At 53.6% G+C, this 20,240-nt stretch overlaps 1 protein-coding gene across 1 annotated transcript in view; it reads right to left on the bottom strand.

The window, feature by feature from the left end:
• orc5 (origin recognition complex, subunit 5) overlaps positions 1–20,240 on the bottom strand; it is a 66,118-nt gene that overhangs the window by 2,289 nt on the left and 43,589 nt on the right. The window contains exon 14 of the mRNA XM_041254053.1: positions 7,978–8,090. Within this exon, the coding sequence (XP_041109987.1) occupies positions 7,978–8,090 (113 nt within the window). The remainder of the gene's footprint in view (positions 1–7,977; positions 8,091–20,240) is intronic.

The raw sequence follows: 20,240 nt of genomic DNA, 5'->3' as shown, positions 1-20,240 counted from the left end.
CACGCAGGTACTCTGGGACTCTGACAGGCTGCTAGAGAAGTCCAAGGAGTCTAAGGCTCACATCTCAATCCCAGGCTGACCAATCCCTCCCTAGCATTTACTAAGGCGAAGGGGTTTTGTATTGGATCCTGGCAATGCTGGATTGTTTCAAGCAATTACACCAAATTCATCGACAGACGAGTGTAATGAATGGCACACAAGCTAATACCAAGAATGCTGTCAGTGTGAAACATGGCCCGTCGAGAAGAGAGTCTGCAGACCAGCATTAATCTCAGCGCTGAAGAGCTTGCTGTTATTTCACTAGTATTATGAAGTGCGTAGGATGCATTGAGACGGCACGGAATGCAGAATTATTTCTGTACCACTGACTGTTTGACAAGAGAGGCAGCGCTTTCATTAAAACCCCCTAAATCAGCTTCAACACAGCGAGTGCACTTACTGGAACAGAGGTCTTTGAGCTAATTTCACTGAACGTTTACAATTACCTATCATACAAGCCTGGCAAGACGTGTGAATAAACGATGGCTAACAAGCTCTGATTAAATCAACTGAAAGAACATTTTAGGATAAACCAAGACTTGTAACGTGTATTGAAACCTGTCTCCAATGGAGACATCCAGCCCGTCAGCCCCAGCACTCCTCCACAGCGCAATACTACACACGGGTTATCCCAGCCCCAGCACTCCTCCACAGCGCAATACTACACACGGGTTATCCCAGCCCCCGCACTCCTCCACAGCGCAATACTACACACGGGTTATCCCAGCCCCAGCACTCCTCCACAGCGCAATACTACACACGGGTTATCCCAGCCCCAGCACTCCTCCACAGCGCAATACTACACACGGGTTATCCCAGCCCCAGCACTCCTCCACAGCGCAATACTACACACGGGTTATCCCAGCCCCAGCACTCCTCCACAGCGCAATACTACACACGGGTTATCCCAGCCCCAGCACTCCTCCACAGCGCAATACTACACACGGGTTATCCCAGCCCCAGCACTCCTCCACAGCGCAATACTACACACGGGTTAACACCTCTACAGCTGCACATTGATGCTACTCTGTTGCTCAAAAAAGAAACACAACTTAGTAAGTATTTATAGAAAGACAGAGAGCTTTTGAAATATTTATGCTCCAAAGGGTTCTGTACATTTTCTTTTTTGAATGGACTTCAGCACTGCAGCCTGTGTCTGAAACAGATCAAAGAAAGACTTTGGTTCGTTGATTTTAGTAACTCGTGCAGTTCAGCTGGTCCTCTTAGGTTTTGTTCATCTAACTTTGTGTTTGTAGATTTCATAAGCATGTCGCAATTTTAGAAACATTTTTACAGCAAACATGTAATTGTTTTAAGTCATACAACATAGCTACATAAACTCAGTGTGGGAGGGAGGCAGTGTGGTGTAGTGGAGAGAGCGGAGGGGGCTGGGAGGGGCTGGGAGGGAGGCAGTGTGAGGGTGCAGTGTAGTGGTGAGAGCAGAGGGGCTGGGAGGGAGGCAGTGTGGTGTAGTGGAGAGAGCGGAGGGGCTGGGAGGGAGGCAGTGTGGTGTAGTGGTGAGAGCGGAGGGGCTGGGAGGGAGGCAGTGTGGTGTAGTGGTGAGAGCGGAGGGGCTGGGAGGGAGGCAGTGTGGTGTAGTGGTGAGAGCGGAGGGGCTGGGAGGGAGGCAGTGTGGTGTAGTGGTGAGAGCGGAGGGGCTGGGAGGGAGGCAGTGTGGTGTAGTGGTGAGAGCGGAGGGGCTGATGGAGGCAGTGTGGTGTAGTGGGAGAGCAGACTGGGAGGGAGGCAGTGTGGCTGTAGTGGTGAGAGCGGAGGGGCTGGGAGGGAGGCAGTGTGGTGTAGTGGTGAGAGCGGAGGGGCTGGGAGGGAGGCAGTGTGGTGTAGTGGTGAGAGCGGAGGGGCTGGGAGGGAGGCAGTGTGGTGTAGTGGTGAGAGCGGAGGGGCTGGGAGGGAGGCAGTGTGGTGTAGTGGTGAGAGCGGAGGGGCTAGTGGTGGAGAGAGCGGAGGGGCTGAGAGCGGAGGGGCTGGGAGGGAGGCAGTGTGGTGTAGTGGTGAGAGCGGAGGGGCTGGGAGGGAGGCAGTGTGTGTAGTGTGAGAGCGGAGGGGCTGGGAGGGAGGCAGTGTGGTGTAGTGGAGCTGAGGGGCTGGGAGGGAGGCAGTGTGGTGTAGTGGTGAGAGCGGAGGGGCTGGGAGGGAGGTGATGTGTAGTGGAGAGTCAGCGGAGGGGCCTGGGAGGGAGGCAGTGGTGGTGTTAGTGGTGAGATGCGAAGGGATCCCTGTGGAGGGAGTGCAGTGTGGTTGTAGTGGTGGAGCGGAGGTGGGCTGGGAGGAGAGAAGCAGTGTGTGTAGCTGGTGAGAGCCCCGACCTCCCTCCGTCACAAACCCCCACAGTCACCACTCTCGCCTCCCCACCCTCCCTCCGTCTCACACCACATCCTGGGAGGGAGGCAGTGTGGTGTAGTGGATCTGAGGGGCTGGGAGGGAGGCAGTGTGGTGTAGTGGTGAGAGCGGAGGGGCTGGGAGGGAGGCAGTGTGGTGTAGTGGAGAGAGCGGAGGGGCTGGGAGGGAGGCAGTGTGGTGTAGTGGAGAGAGCGGAGGGGCTGGGAGGGAGGCAGTGTGGTGTAGTGAGAGCGGAGGGGCTGGGAGGGAGGCAGTGTGGTGTAGTGGGGGAGGGGCTGGGAGGGAGGCAGTGTGGTGTAGTGGAGAGAGCGGAGGGGCTGGGAGGGAGGCAGTGTGGTGTAGTGGTGAGAGCGGAGGGGCTGGGAGGGAGGCAGTGTGGTGTAGTGGTGAGAGCGGAGGGGCTGGGAGGGAGGCAGTGTGGTGTAGTGGTGAGAGCGGAGGGACTGGGAGGGAGGCAGTGTGGTGTAGTGGTGAGAGCGGAGGGGCTGGGAGGGAGGCAGTGTGGTGTAGTGGTGAGAGCGGAGGGGCTGGGAGGGAGGCAGTGTGGTGTAGTGGAGAGAGCGGAGGGGCTGGGAGGGAGGCAGTGTGGTGTAGTGGAGAGAGCGGAGGGGCTGGGAGGGAGGCAGTGTGGTGTAGTGGTGAGAGCGGAGGGGCTGGGAGGGAGGCAGTGTGGTGTAGTGGAGAGAGCGGAGGGGCTGGGAGGGAGGCAGTGTGGTGTAGTGGAGCTGAGGGCTGGGAGGGAGGCAGTGTGGTGTAGTTAGAGAGCTGAGGGACTGGGAGGGAGGCAGTGTGGTGTAGTGGTGAGAGCGGAGGGGCTGGGAGGGAGGCAGTGTGGTGTAGTGGTGAGAGCGGAGGGGCTGGGAGGGAGGCAGTGTGGTGTAGTGGAGAGAGCGGAGGGGCTGGGAGGGAGGCAGTGTGGTGTAGTGGTGAGAGCGGAGGGGCTGGGAGGGAGGCAGTGTGGTGTAGTGGAGAGAGCGGAGGGGCTGGGAGGGAGGCAGTGTGGTGTAGTGGAGAGAGCGGAGGGGCTGGGAGGGAGGCAGTGTGGTGTAGTGGTGAGAGCGGAGGGGCTGGGAGGGAGGCAGTGTGGTGTAGTGGTGAGAGCGGAGGGGCTGGGAGGGAGGCAGTGTGGTGTAGTGGAGAGAGCGGAGGGGCTGGGAGGGAGGCAGTGTGGTGTAGTGGTGAGAGCGGAGGGGCTGGGAGGGAGGCAGTGTGGTGTAGTTAGAGCTGGGGGGCAGTGTGGTGTAGTGGTTAGATCTGAGGGATTGGGAGGGAGGCAGTGTGGTGTAGTGGTGAGAGCGGAGGGGCTGGGAGGGAGGCAGTGTGGTGTAGTGGTGAGAGCGGAGGGGCTGGGAGGGAGGCAGTGTGGTGTAGTGGTGAGAGAGCGGAGGGGCTGTGGGAGGGAGGCAGTGTGGTGTAGTGGTGAGAGCGGGGGGGCTGGGAGGGAGGCAGTGTGGTGTAGTGGTGAGAGCGGAGGGGCTGGGAGGGAGGCAGTGTGGTGTAGTGGAGAGAGCGGAGGGGCTGGGAGGGAGGCAGTGTGGTGTAGTGGTGAGAGCGGAGGGGCTGGGAGGGAGGCAGTGTGGTGGAGTAGGGGCTTGGAGGGAGCAGTGAGGGGCTGGGAGGGAGGGCGGCGGCAGTGTGGTGTATTGGAGTAGAGCTGAGGGGCTGGGAGTGAGGCAGTGTGGTGTAGTGTGGAGCGGAGGGGCCTGGGAGGGAGGCAGTGTGGTGTAGTGGTGAGAGCGGAGGGGGCGGGGTGGAGGGCGGTGGTGGTAGTAAAGTGGCTGGAGAGGCGCATGGGCTGGGTTGAGGTTGAGAGCGGAGGGTCTGGATGGGTGTAGTGGAGAGAGCGGAGGGGCTGGGAGGGGGGCAGTGTGGTGTAGTGGTGAGAGCGGAGGGGCTGGGAGGGAGGCAGTGTGGTGTAGTGGTGTGAGAGCGGAGGGGCTGGGAGGGAGGCAGTGTGGTGTAGTGGTGAGAGCGGAGGGGCTGCTGAGGGAGGGAGGGAGGCATTGTGGTGTAGTGGGTCGTCACAAGGGGCCACCTCGCCACCCCCTCCGTGGGACACCACATCAGTCCTCGCGGGGGGCTGGGAGGGAGGCAGTGTGTGACAAGAGCTGTAGTGGTGAGAGCGGAGGGGCTGGGAGGGAGGCAGTGTGGTGTAGTGGTGAGAGAGGAGGGGCTGGGAGGGAGGCAGTGTGGTGTAGAGCGGAGGGGCTGGGAGGGAGGCAGTGTGGTGTAGTGGTGAGAGCGGAGGGGCTGGGAGGGAGGCAGTGTGTTGTAGTGGAGAGAGCTGAGGGGCTGGAAGGGAGGCAGTGTGGTGTAGTGGTGAGAGCTGAGGGGCTGGGAGGGAGGCAGTGTTGTGTAGTGGTGTAGTGGTGGTGAGAGCGGAGGGGCTGGGAGGGAGGCAGTGTGGTGTAGTGGTGAGAGCGGAGGGGCTGGGAGGGAGGCAGTGTGGTGTTGTGGTGAGAGCGGAGGGGCTGGGAGGGATGCAGTGTGGTGTAGTGGAGAGAGCGGAGGGGCTGGGAGGGAGGCAGTGTGGTGTAGTGGTGAGAGCGGAGGGGCTGGGGAGGAGGCAGTGTGGTGTAGTGGTGAGAGCGGAGGGGCTGGGAGGGAGGCAGTGTGGTGCAGTGGTGAGAGCGGAGGGGCTGGGAGGGAGGCAGTGTGGTGTAGTGGTGAGAGCGGAGGGGCTGGGAGGGAGGCAGTGTGGTGTAGTGGAGAGAGCGGAGGGGCTGGGAGGGAGGCAGTGTGGTCTAGTGGACTAGAGCTGGGGGGCTGGGAGGGAGGCAGTGTGGTGTAGTGGTGAGTGCGGAGGGGTGGGAGGGAGGCAGTAGGGTGTAGTGGTGATCCCGCGCCTCCTCGTCACACCGTACATTTGTTGTGCGGGGGGCTGGGAGGGAGGCAGTGGATAGAGCAGAGGGGTGTAGTGGTGAGAGCGGAGGGGCTGGGAGGGAGGCAGTGTGATCTAGTAGTGAGAGCTGAGGGGCTGGGAGGGAGGCAGTGTGGTGTAGTGGTGAGAGCGGAGGGGCTGGGAGGGAGGCAGTGTGGTGTAGTGGTGCAGAGTGGAGGGCTGAGGGGCTGGGAGGGGGGAGGGGCTGGAAGGGAGGTAGTGTGGTGTAGTGGGGCTTGGAGGGAGGCAGTGTGGTGTAGTGGAGAGAGCTGACTATACATGCACTCGAAAGTGTTAAATAAATTACATAAATTACTTTTTTTTTTTTCATATACAGTATAGTAGAAATGAGAGCCAGCCCCACCTAGTGAACACTGTGTCCTGTCAGCAATGAAAAGGAAACGGGATCCACGGTAGATGTTCACTCATTGGAGCTGGCTCTTGCTACTATAAAGACACTTTGACTGATCCAGTCTCTGGCTGGCAAGTATAACGCAATGCAATTAGGTGTTCTTTAAAAGCTACTTTCTATGTACAGAGAGAGAGAGAGAGAGAGAGAGAGAGAGAGAGAGAGAGAGAGAGAGAGAACCGGGCGTTTCCTTAAGCTTTTCTCTTCGATAAGGCTGTTACACATTTCTGAAGGACACCAGAACAATTACAATTACAGTTTTCAGACAGTGCTGGAAAATTGAGAAGAAACCTAATTGAGCACATCATTGTAAACTCGGGATCTTATTTGACGTGATGCACATCTGCAGCAAGCCTGCCTCCCTAGCACAGGAACATGTATTAAAACAGGTCCCAGAGTGGCTCCGTCCGTTTAGAAACATGCTCCAGAACCAGAAGCCCTGCTCTGTTCAGCAACAGGCCTGGAGATGAAACAGCTGCAGCAGCAGAGAGTAAAGGCTCCTCTCCAAATGCCAGCCACTTCAAATACTGAAACAAGGGAAGCCTGGAGCAGGATACTGGCAGGCAGGGGGATCCTGTGGAGATTGGAATGGCTTCTCTCTCATTCTGCAAGCCAAGTCCTTCCACTGATGGTTACAGTAGAAAAAGAGAATGCCTTCAACCATTCTTATTGCATTCACAAGCTACGTACCCAGTTACTCAGCTCTAACCACTGGACCTCACTGACTCACTCCTGGACAGGATCTCCTGCCACTGGATCCCACCTGATTCACTCCAAAGACTCCCAGTCCCTCAGCTCTAACCACTGGACCTCACTGCCTCCCTCCCAGTCCCTCAGCTCTAACCACTGGACCTCACTGCCTCCCTCCCTCCCAGTCGACAGTCGACTGTACTGGTTACCTTTTGAGTCTAAAACGACTTGGCCTCACTAAGTAATTCTAGGGTCTAAGGGTTTCGACAATGTGACGGTCCTGTGGTGACGGAGGGTTAGTGAGCAGTCGAATCCTGGTGACCTTTGAACTGACTAAGTGAGGGTCATGGAGTCGAGATTTGGTGACCCTGGTGTGACTGGACTCAGGTCAGTCCAAGACTCTGCACTACATCTGACCTGGAATGACTGAGTGAGGGTCAGGAGTTCTCATCTTTTCTGACCACTGGACCTGACTGACCTGGGCAGGGTCACTCCTTCGAGATCTGGTAAACTTGAGTGACGGAGGGACCTCCAAGTAGTTGCCGACCTCCCACGTACCCTGAGGACCTCTGGAAACCACTGGACGGTTAGGATGGCCGAGCCCTCTAGACCTCTCACTCTCCTGGACGACTGACTTAGGGTCCCTCCCCCCAGTCCCACAAGCTTGGTGACCTCGGTCCTAGTGACCTCACTGCCCCTCCCAGTCCTCAGTCTCTACCCACTGCGACTCTCTGTTGCAGGGTTCCCTCCCAAGCTGTCCCTTCTGGACCTCACTGCCTCACTCCCAGTCCCTCAGCTCTAACCACTGGACCTCACTGCCTCCCTCCCAGTCCCTCAGCTCTAACCACTGGACCACACTGCCTCCCAGTCCCTCAGCTCTAACCACCGGACCACACTGCCTCCCAATCGTCCTCAGCTCTAAACACCGACTTGATTACGGAGTGACCTTCGAACTGACGGAGTTAGTGAAGTGTCCTGCAAGACTCGGAGAGTTGGCTGATCCCATCATTAACTCACTGCCTCCCTCCCAGTCCCAAAGCTCTACACACCAGACCACACTGCCTCCCAGTCTCTCAGCTCTAACCACTGGACCTCACTGCCTCCCTCCCAGTCCCTGAGCTCATGTCTGACCCCTCCACTGCCCCTGGCCCCACATCACTGTTCCTACAGAGCTGAGAAAGAGGGATATTTTGAGCGTGTTGTTTCTGTAGCCTGCTGTTCTGTGACAATCATTTCCATTTTGGCAGTGAATCAATGGAAAAGCCAACATCTCCAGCCATTTCACAGCTTTTTTATATTCTCTTTTTTGTTGCTTTTCCCTGCCAAGTACAAACGCTTGTTATAAAGAGAAAAAATACAAAATTAGAAATGTGTGTCTGGTTGCAGCAGCGTTCCTGTGTGAGGGAGAAGTCTTGGCCCCTCATCACCAGACAGCAGATGTTTGCAATTCTTCAGCCCAGTTTATAGCCAGGAACTCTGATTTCATAAAGGCAGGACAGCAATGCTGCGCAAGGACCAAGCTGCTTGTTTAGTCACCTCCACCTCTGATTTGAGAACGGATGTGGTTCTCCAGTCAGGAGCCCCCCCTGGTGTTTACCTGGCGATGGCGCGGATGAAGTCGAAGGACACAGCACACTTGTACTTTGGGCTGTTCAGCTGGTCATCATGTCCAACCAGAGCTAGCAACTGCAGGACCACGAGGCTGGAGATCTGAGAATGGAGGGAAGAGAAGCAGAGAGGCACATCAACACTTCATCCAACACCAAGCAAAAAAAAAACATGTTACTACAGGCTCACACCCCATAATATACTGATTTTTTTGGAAAGGGAAACATTGCTCACAAACCCAGGGCTCTGGATCTGACAGACTGGGAGCCCTGCTGTTGTGTTTCCTGGTGGCACTGTGTATGCTGGTTTTGAATTTCTAGAACCTGGTCATTCCAATAACATAATAATCCAAACAATGGAAAACACATCAGATAACGTCACCAAACAGGACATGGACAACTCAGCAGCTGATCCAGCTCTGCTCCACCTCCCCACAGTCTGAAAGAACAGCAGCAGCACAGGCGTCTGCAACTTAATCCAGGCAGCTCAGCGGCACACACAGCACAGCCTAGCCTGGAACACACTGGAACACTGAGCTCTGTCCAGCACACACAGCACAGCCTGGAACAGCACACACAGCACAGCCTGGAGCACTGCCTCTGTCCAGCACACACAACACAGCCTAGCCTGAACACTGAGCTCTCTCCAGCACACACAGCACAGCCCAGCCTGGAACACACTGGAACACTGAGCTCTCTCCAGCACACACAGCACAGCCTAGCCTGGAACACACTGGAACACTGAGCTCTCTCCAGCACACACAGCACAGCCTAGCCTGGAACACACTGGAACACTGAGCTCTCTCCAGCACACACAGCACAGCACAGCCTGGAACACACTGGAACACTGAGCTCTGTCCAGCACACACAGCACAGCAGCCTGGAACACACTGGAACACTGAGCTCTGTCCAGCACACACAGCACAGCCTAGCCTGGAACACACTGGAACACTGAGCTCTCTCCAGCACACACAGCACAGCCTAGCCTGGAACACACTGGAACACTGAGCTCTCTCCAGCACACACACAGCACAGCCTAGCCTGGAACACCGAGCTCTCCAGCACACACAGCACAGCCTAGCCTGGAACACACTGGAACACTGAGCTCTCTCCAGCACACACAGCACAGCCTAGCCTGGAACACACTGGAACACTGAGCTCTCTCCAGCACACACAGCGCAGCCTAGCCTGGAACACTGAGCTCTGTCCAGCACACACACAGCACAGGTAGCAGGTGAAGCATGAACAATGAGCTCTCTCCAGCACACACAGTACAGATTAGCCTGGAACACACTGGAACAAACTGAGCTCTATACCGCACACACTGCACAGGTGTGGGTTTTCCTAGTTCCAGACGTTACTCTGAAGTGAAAGCAACACATAAAGGATGAGTTTCAATGTCGTATCGACAGCTAGTACGTGGTCACTGGAGCAACTTGTGACTCGAGACTCTCTGTCTCGTGTCGGATCGGGACCTTGTGTACCTTGTGACTCGAGAGACAGGTGTTTGAATGCGTGTCCACTCGGACCCTTACTGTGACCCTTGTGACTCGACACAGGTCGTGTGGTCGTGTCGATCGGACCTTGTGTTACACCTTGGACTCACATTCTTTTGTGTATGTGGGGTGAGCTCTCGATGATCGGAGCTTCTGTGACACCACGAACACGAGACAATACGGCCTTTGTTGCGCGTCGGATCGGAGCTCGTGGGAACGGGGAGTCTCTCTCCTGCGCCACTGTACCCACTGACTGGACAGACTTCAGTCGAGCTCTCCACAACCACAGCACGGACGGATGGGCACTGTGCTACGCCCTTGGAACGCACACTGGCATACAGCGCTTCACTCTCCTGTGCTCCAGGAGTCAATCGCCAGCGCTCACCTTGTGTGTGACCTGGACTCACACAGTCGGAAGCCTGAACTCTCTTCTGATGGAACACACTCTGTCTCCGATCACGGGACAGCATGTGTCGCCTACTACCTGGTCAGCACACTGGACTGGGTTCGACCTATGAGCCCCCTCTACACACAGCACAGCACAGCACCACACACACTGGAACACAGTGAGAGTCTGGAGCAGCTACACAAGGTAACCTGAACACAATAAACACACAGCACTGCGATACACACACACACACATACCACACCTGTTACTCCTGAGTGTACCTGCGTCACAAATGGGACTGTGAGGTGTGCCCGTTCCAACTCGTCATTTCGGACTTGACGTTATCACTGGTCTGCGAGTCTAGGTCATGGACCGCTTCTTCTACACGTGGTGACAAACTCTAGTGTGTTTTGTGACTCTCTCGCGATGCCCCTCTGTACACAACTACTGACTGCAGCACCTCGTGAGGCGTACGGCTTACCATGGTGTAGCTGTGTGTAAGTGTTGATTTGTGTGGTGAACCCACTCTCTATGCTACAACCTCAACCCACTGTGTAACCATTGTGCAAAGTTTGTGTGGTGTCTTTGTCTCCGTAGGTGTCCCTGTGTGTGTTGTGTGTGTCTGGAGTCTCACAGGACCTACACATGTCGCACCATGTTACTTGTGAAGTTGTGAACTGGCAAACAACATAGGTGTGTTGTGTGTGTGCGTGTGTCTACTGCGTGCAGACATTTCACACCACCATTCGATGAGAACTGTAGTTCCATGCGGTGTGTGTCGTTGTGTGTGTCGATGCGACATCGACAACACACACACACACACACACACACACAGACTCTCACTCTTCGGATGTGTCCATTGGACTTGTGTTTAAACACACGTGCTACACGATCAGTGTAACCATTGACTTGTCGTTATCACTGTGAAACTCAGAGCTCCTACGATAGTTGTAGTGCTGCTACTACACAAGACTCAGACCACACGAACTCAAGTGTATCTCATTGGACATATGTAGTTCCATTTTGTCATCAGATCACGAGACATCTGCCGATGTGTGTCCTTAACCTGAACTCGACACTGACAGTTTTTGGGTCACCACACGTCGATTGTACACCACATCTGAAAGTCTGGAGCAGCTACACATGGTAACCTGAACACAATAAAACAGAGACACTGCTATACACACAAACACACACACCGATACACACACTGACATGCTCGCACTGATACACACACACACACACACACACAGTGAGTCTGGAGCAGCTACACATGGTAACCTGAACACAAACACTCACACACAGATACAGTGGCTTGCGAAAGTATTGACCCCCCCCCTTGGCATTTTTCCTATTTTGTTGCCTTATAACCTGGAATTAAAATAGATTTTTTGGGGGTTTGTATCATTTGATTTACACAACATGCTTACCACTTTGAAGATGCAAAATATTTTTTTATTGTGAAACAAACAAGAAATAAGACAAAAAAACAGAAAACTTGAGCGTGCATAAGTATTCACCCCCCCCCCAAAGTCAATACTTTGTAGAGCCACCTTTTGCAGCAATTATAGCTGCAAGTCTCTTGGGGTATGTATCTATAAGCTTGGCACATCTAGCCACTGGGATTTTTGCCCATTCTTCAAGGCAAAACTGCTCCAGCTCCTTCAAGTTGGATGGGTTCTGCTGGTGTACAGCAATCTTTAAGTCATACCACAGATTCTCAATTGGATTGAGGTCTGGGCTTTGACTAGGCCATTCCAAGACATTTGAATGTTTCCCCTTAAACCACTCGAGTGTTGCTTCAGCAGTATGCTTAGGGTCATTGTCCTGCTGGAAGGTGAACCTCCGTCCCAGTCTCAAATCTCTGGAAGACTGAAACTGGTTTCCCTCAAGAATTTCCCTGTATTTAGCGCCATCCATCATTCCTTCAATTCTGACCAGTTTCCCAGTCCCTACCAATGAGAAACATCCCCACAGCATGATGCTGCCACCACCATGCATCACTGTGGGGATGGTGTTCTCGGGGTGATGAGAGGTGTTGGGTTTGTGCCAGATGTAGTGTTTTCCTTGATGGCCAAAAAGCTCAATTCTAGTCTCATCTGACCAGAGTACCTTCTTCCATATGTTTGGGGAGTCTCCCACATGCCTTTTGGCAACACCAAACGTGTTTGCTTATTTTTTTCTTTAAGCAATGGCTTTTTTCTGGCCACTCTTCTGTAAAGCCCAGCTCTGTGGAGTGTACGGCTTAAAGTGGTCCTATGGACAGATACTCCAATCTCCGCTGTGGAGCTTTGCAGCTCCTTCAGGGTTATCTTTGGTCTCTTTGTTGCCTCTCTGATTAAAGCCCTCCTTGCCTGGTCCGTGATTTTTGGTGGGAGGCCCTCTCTTGCCAGGTTTGTTGTGGTGCCATATTCTTTCCATTTTTTAATAATGGCTTTAATGGTGCTCCGTGGGATGTTCAAATTTTCGGATATTTTTTTATAACCCAACCCTGATCTGTGCTTCTCCACAACTTTGTCCCTGACCTGTTTGGAGAGCGCCTTGGTCTTCATGGTGCCGCTTGCTTGGTGGTGTTGCAGACTCTGGGGCCTTTCAGACAGGTGTATATATACTGAGATCATGTGACACTTAGATTGCACACAGGTGGACTTTATTTAACTAATTATGTGACTTCTGAAAGTAATTGGTTGCACCAGATCTTATTTAGAGGCTTAACAGGAAAGGGGGTCAATACATATAAACGCACCACTTTTCCGTTATTTATTTTTTAAACAAGTTATTTTTTTCATTTCACTTCACCAATTTGGACTATTTTGTGTATGTCCATTACATGAAATCCAAATAAAAATCCATTTTAATTCCAGGTTGTAAGGCAACAAAATAGGAAAAATGCCAAGGAGGGTCAATACTTTCGCAAGCCACTGTACACACACTGACACGCTCGCACACACACACACACACACACACACACACACACACACACACACACTGATACACACACAGTGAGAGTCTGGAGCAGCTATACAAGGTAACCTGACCACAATAAACACAGACACTGTTATACACACACACACACAGACAGTGGGACCCCCTCTTTACTGTGCCTGCTTACAAGATTATTTTCCATGATCTCTGTAACTATGCCAGCATTAGCTGCACACTCTAAGGGGATCTGATTTCTAAAACCACCTCGCTTTAAAAATGCAGCTTTTAGAAGTGGCAGAAAAAAGGACATCAGCTGGTACGCATCGAAGAAAATATCAACTATAAAAAAAAAAAAATGACAGAGCACACAAATACAGTAATATGACATTACATGGCTAAGGGGTTCGATGTCCTGAAAATGCAGAGAAGACACAGACTCTTATTCTCAGGCATCCTGAGTGTCATTGTATATTATTATTCTAATAATAACAACAACAAGCTATGAACCGGCCACTCTCCGCTTCACAGGACCAGCACAGCACATTCCTGGCCAAAGTGCTTAATCACACAGCCCCCTCCCTCCCTCCCTCCCTCCCTCCGTTCCTCAGCCCCATGCAGGACCGCAGGGACCAGGCTGCCCTGCGCAGGAGAGAGTTATTCAGCAAGCCACCGGCAATTAAAAACAACATGTGAACACAATGCCTATTGAAGAGGAGTGTGACTAGAGCCTGGAAAACAGAACAATAACAGTGTACTGCACCTTGTGTAATCAAGTGTGGCTGTGGATACAGTCCAGACAGCTGCTTTCTCTCAGCTTTTCAACAATCTATTTTTTCCCCCCTTCAAGCTAAGCTGTTCCCTCTGCTTTTTCACTCAGCAGAGCAGTGTGTATAAAACCTGTAGCACGATGGTGGCTGCTCTGCCTCCCCTGTGTTCTGTATCGCACATGCCTTGTGCTGTGTGACTTCTGTATTGATGAACAATGGCCTGGCACAGGGGAGGGCTTTGACTCCAGTAAACCAGGTGTTGTCCAGAGCCTCTGGACTCACGTTTGCACATTCTGTTCTGCCTATTTGCTTTTGGTCCACCCCCAGTGTATCCTGTAGTAGGGACTTCCAATAAGTATGTACAAAACAAACAAACAAACAAAAATGGGCAGGACAAGCCTGAAAGACAGAGGCCGGCACAGCCACGTCATAGCACTGCAGTGATCACGCTGCACAGTACATCAACAGAGACAGAGGCCGGCACAGCCACGTCATAGCACTGCAGTGATCACGCTGCACGGTACATCAACAGAGACAGAGGCCGGCACAGCCACATCATAGCACTGCAGTGATCACGCTGCACGGTACATCAACAGAGACAGAGGCCGGCACAGCCACGTCATAGCACTGCAGTGATCACGCTGCACGGTAAATCAACAGAGACAGAGGCCGGCACAGCCACATCATAGCACTGCAGTGATCACGCTGCACGGTACATCAACAGAGACAGAGGCCGGCACAGCCACATCATAGCACTGCAGTGATCACGCTGCACGGTAAATCAACAGAGACAGAGGCCGGCACAGCCACGTCATAGCACTGCAGTGATCACGCTGCACGGTACATCAACAGAGACAGAGGCCGGCACAGCCACATCATAGCACTGCAGTGATCACGCTGCACGGTACATCAACAGAGACAGAGGCCGGCACAGCCACATCATAGCACTGCAGTGATCACGCTGCACAGTAAATCAACAGAGACAGAGGCCGGCACAGCCACATCATAGCACTGCAGTGATCACGCTGCACAGTAAATCAACAGAGACAGAGGCCGGCACAGCCACGTCATAGCACTGCAGTGATCACGCTGCACAGTAAATCAACAGAGACAGAGGCCGGCACAGCCACGTCATAGCACTGCAGTGATCACGCTGCACGGTAAATCAACAGAGACAGAGGCCGGCACAGCCACATCATAGCACTGCAGTGATCACGCTGCACGGTAAATCAACAGAGACAGAGGCCGGCACAGCCACGTCATAGCACTGCAGTGATCACGCTGCACAGTAAATCAACAGAGACAGAGGCCGGCACAGCCACATCATAGCACTGCAGTGATCACGCTGCACGGTATCATCAGAGACAGAGGCCGGCACAGCCACGTCATAGCACTGCAGTGATCACGCTGCACGGTACATCAACAGAGACAGAGGCCGGCACAGCCACATCATAGCACTGCAGTGATCACGCTGCACGGTACATCAACAGAGACAGAGGCCGGCACAGCCACATCATAGCACTGCAGTGATCACGCTGCACGGTACATCAACAGAGACAGAGGCCGGCACAGCCACGTCATAGCACTGCAGTGATCACGCTGCACGGTACATCAACAGAGACAGAGGCCGGCACAGCCACGTCATAGCACTGCAGTGATCACGCTGCACGGTACATCAACAGAGACAGAGGCCGGCACAGCCACGTCATAGCACTGCAGTGATCACGCTGCACGGTACATCAACAGAGACAGAGCCTGTAAGGAGTTAAGCACAGTCTGAATTGTTTGTCTATAGCTGCACTATTCAGGATTAACATAAAAAACATCAATGTCCTTTTATGAGGAGGAGGAGGAGGCGGCTGTCGGCCAGTGGGCAGGGGGAGTGTAATTATTTTTATTAATAGTTTCCACCTCGAGGTTGTGTTCCAGTCAGTCTGGGGCAGCGGGGGGTGGAGAGTGCGTGAGAGGGAGACAGAGGAAAGGCTGTGTTCCAGTCAGTCTGGGGCAGCGGGGGGTGGAGAGTGCGTGAGAGGGAGACAGAGGAAAGGTTGTGTTCCAGTCAGTCTGGGGCAGCGGTGGGTGGAGAGTGCGCGAGAGGGAGACAGAGGAAAGGCAGTGTTCCAGTCAGTCTGGGGCAGCGGTGGGTGGAGAGTGCGTGAGAGGGAGACAGAGGAAAGGCTGTGTTCCAGTCAGTCTGGGGCAGCGGTGGGTGGAGAGTGCGTGAGAGGGAGACAGAGGAAAGGCTGTGTTCCAGTCAGTCTGGGGCAGCGGTGGGTGGAGAGTGCGTGAGAGGGAGACAGAGGAAAGGCTGTGTTCCAGTCAGTCTGGGGCAGCGAGGGATGGAGAGTGTGTGAGGGAGCGAGGGATGGAGAGTGTGTGAGAAGAGTTGTTTACAAGGGATTACTAAAAGCACAGAGGAAGCAGCCTGGGGGAGCGCTTTGCTGAGGCTGCTCTCACACTCCAATTAGTAGAATGAATAGCCGTCTAATCGCTCCGTTTCACCAGCACGCTGAAGTGTGTCAGGGTCCACACAGCGTCTCCAAGCACCTGAGGGGTTAACCCTCATAGCACTCCAGAATGACACACAGGGGACTAGCTTCATTAAAACACAGAAAGGCATCGCTAGTACCCACACTTGAACGATACCACATTGGAAACAGGATTAGCAGCCGCCTAATTTGCATAGCCACCCCCCTCCCTCACCCCCCATTTCTCTGCTCCTGCCCTGTCCCTGACACCAGGCTGCAGCTGTCTGGAGAGCCAGTCCCTGCCCCTGGGTGACCCTGCTAAAATCTCTCACTAACCAGCGAGCTGTGGAGCTGCCCTTCACCCGGGCCAGAATGCAGCACTAGCAGGGCCCCGGCGGGGGGCAGACAGACCCACTATGTGGGTGATAGGAAAGCAGTCGACAGCCCAGCTGCAGATACACGTCCTGCAGAGCAGCTGAATGCAATACCCCAACCACACACACACAAAAATAGAGACAGAGACATAGAGACAGACAGCCACACACACACATAGACATAGACACAGAGACATAGACAGTCACACCCACAAACATAGAGACATAGACACAGAGACATAGACAGCCACACACACACAAACCTAGAGACAGAGACATAGAGACATAGACACACAAACACACAAACAGAGACATAGACAGCCACACACACAAACAGAGACAGCCACACACAAACATAGACCGCCACACACACACACCCACAAACATAGAGACATAGACACAGAGACATAGACAGCCACACACACAAACACACAGACATAGACAGCCACACACACACAAACCTAGAGACAGAGACATAGAGACACAATCACACACACAGAGAGACATAGACAGCCACACACACAAACATACAGACATAGACACAGAGACATAGACAGCCACACACACAAACATACAGACATAGACAGCCACACACACACAAACCTAGAGACAGAGACATAGACACACAATCACACACACACACAGAGACATAGACAGCCACACACACACACAAACATAGAGACATAGACAGCCATACACACACACAAACAGAGACATAGACAGCCACACACAAACATAGACACAGACAGCCACACACACAAACATACAGACACAGACACACAGACAGACACACACACACACCATACCCCAACCACACACAGACAGACACACACACAATACTCCAACAATACACATACACACAGACACAGACAGACACACACACAAACTGGATACAATGTACAGGAAACCTGTGATTCACACCATCCTTACTTTCTGAAACAAAACTGCAGCATCATCAAGCCAACTGAGCAATGTCATTCGTTTACAGTTCCACACTCCAGAGCTACTGAAGCACTGAAATAACACACTGCATTTCTATTTACAGGAAGACCATGTTTGATGTACAGTAAGTACAGCAAAAACCAGCATTTCAGAGGGCTGCCGTGGGACCGTCACTTTTGTTGGTTTGTTTCACTTTACCCAGAACACCGGTGCTGCAGTCAAACAAGATTCTGCATCTCCGAGAAAGACAAGATGGCCTGGAGACACGGTTTCAAACAAGCAAGCAAGCAGATGCATTTCATGGCCAGACAGTCCGAGTCTAGTTAAAAACGTAGCCCGTCTCTCTCGCCCGGGAGACTGGAAACCGCGCTTATTAAAATTGATTTTATTACTTCTTTATTTTCCTCTTAAGATTGCGATTCAGCGGCTGCCTCCCACGGGGCTTCTTTGGACAGGACGCCCCCGAGGCACAGTTCAGCTCTGCAGACAGTCCCGGGTGTGAGCTCAGCCTCCCTCCCTCACCAATAAGAGCTAGACTCCACTAGCTGGGAATCCCCCCTCCCTCCTCCAATTACATCTACAATCACTGACATGTAAGAATTCATTTTGAGGTACAGTAATCTGCACTACTGCCTGCGTTACACCGTCGTAGACCAAGCATCACAACTCTCTGCAGCAGGGTCTATTGCACAGCTCCAACTCTCTATTGTAAAAAAACAGAACTGTTTTATAAAGAACGATTTTAAAGAATATTTGTGGTTATTATTATTATGAATTGATTTTAGTTAATTTTATTAACCATTGAAGAAAATAATATTCAACAGAAGATATATCTTCTCCCTCTCTCTGACACAAACACACCCCCCAGCGTGGAGACAGGCCTGCTTGCTGATCACACCCAGCTTCACTGCTGCTCCTGCACCCTTTTCCTATTATATCTAGTCCAGCTTACTTCCTCGTACATAGGTGGCAGGACAGGTGTTGACAAACTTACACACTGACAGCACGTTCTGCTGTTAGCACATTCGTTAACTGGAGAGGAAGCAGAGCCAAACCCACAGCCACTCTCAGTCTCGAGGTTCATTTTTTCCCGGCTTGTCGTTATTTTTTTGTACACCCTCTCCACTAGGGACACACAGCCAGGAGCAGGGATATGATTAACCTCGACCCTGTGTGAGCAAGTGGAAGTGTGTGTATGTGAGAGAGAGAGAGCGTGTGAGCGAGTGTTTTCATTTCACAGGCTGACAGAGACAGGGCCTCCATAGCCCACATGGAGCCCTCTCTTCTGGATGCAGCAGAAAACAAAAAAGGACCAGTCTTGGATGACCATAATGTTACCGCAGGTAAAGTCGACAATTAGTACTTTAGTGTCTGTGAAACTAAATACTGCTGATAACCACTACACCACACTGCCTCCCTCCCAGCCCCTCCGCTCTCACCACTACACCACACTGCCTCCCTCCCAGCCCCTCCGCTCTCACCACTACACCACACTGCCTCCCTCCCAGCCCCTCCGCTCTCACCACTACACCACACTGCCTCCCTCCCAGCCCCTCCGCTCTCACCACTACACCACACTGCCTCCCTCCCAGCCCCTCCGCTCTCACCACTACACCACACTGCCCCCTCCCAGCCCCTCAGCTCTAACCACTACACCACACTGCCTCCCTCCCAGCCCCTCAGCTCTCCACTACACCACACTGCCTCCCTCCCAGCCCCTCCGCTCTCACCACTACTGCCTCCCTCCCACCACACTGCCTCCCTCCCAGCCCCTCCGCTCTCACCACTACACCACACTGCCTCCCTCCCAGCCCCTCCGCTCTCACCACTACACCACACTGCCTCCCTCCCAGCCCCTCCGCTCTCACCACTACACCACACTGCCTCCCTCCCAGCCCCTCCGCTCTCACCACTACACCACACTGCCTCCCTCCCAGCCCCTCCGCTCTCACCACTACACCACACTGCCTCCCTCCCAGCCCCTCAGCTCTCACCACTAGACCACACTGCCTCCCTCCCAGTCCCTCAGCTCTCACCACTACACCACACTGCCTCCCTCCCAGCCCCTCCGCTCTCACCACTACACCACACTGCCTCCCTCCCAGCCCCTCCGCTCTCACCACTACACCACACTGCCTCCCTCCCAGCCCCTCCGCTCTCACCACTACACCACACTGCCTCCCTCCCAGCCCCTCCGCTCTCACCACTACACCACACTGCCTCCCTCCCAGCCCCTCCGCTCTCTCCACTACACCACACTGCCTCCCTCCCAGCCCCTCCGCTCTCTCCACTACACCACACTGCCTCCCTCCCAGCCCCTCCGCTCTAACCACTACACCACACTGCCTCCCTCCCAGCCCCTCAGCTCTCACCACTACACCACACTGCCTCCCTCCCAGCCCCTCAGCTCTAACCACTACACCACACTGCCTCCCTCCCAGCCCCTCCGCTCTCACCACTACACCACACTGCACTCTGCCTCCCTCCCAGCCTCCCTCAGTCCCTCAGCTCTCTCCACTACACCACACTGCCTCCCTCCCAGCCCCTCCGCTCTCTCCACTACACCACACTGCCTCCCTCCCAGCCCCTCCACTACACCACACTGCCTCCCTCCCAGCTCCTCTGCTCTAACATAAAAACATAGAGAAGTTTACAAACGAGGAGGAGGCCATTCGGCCCATCTTGCTCGTTTGGTTGTTAGTAGCTTATTGATCCCAGAATCTCATCAAGCAGCTTCTTGAAGGATCCCAGGGTGTCAGCTTCAACAACATTACTGGGGAGTTGATTCCAGACCCTCACGATTCTCTGTGTAGAAAAGTGCCTCCTATTTTCTGTTCTGAATGCCCCTTTGTCTAATCTCCATTTGTGACTCCTGGTCCTCGTTTCTTTTTTC

This window comes from Polyodon spathula, chromosome 7 (assembly GCF_017654505.1).
Source record: "Polyodon spathula isolate WHYD16114869_AA chromosome 7, ASM1765450v1, whole genome shotgun sequence".
Taxonomy (NCBI): domain Eukaryota; kingdom Metazoa; phylum Chordata; class Actinopteri; order Acipenseriformes; family Polyodontidae; genus Polyodon; species Polyodon spathula.
Note: the sequence above shows the minus strand (reverse complement) of the source record. Positions and strands in the feature narration are given on the sequence as shown.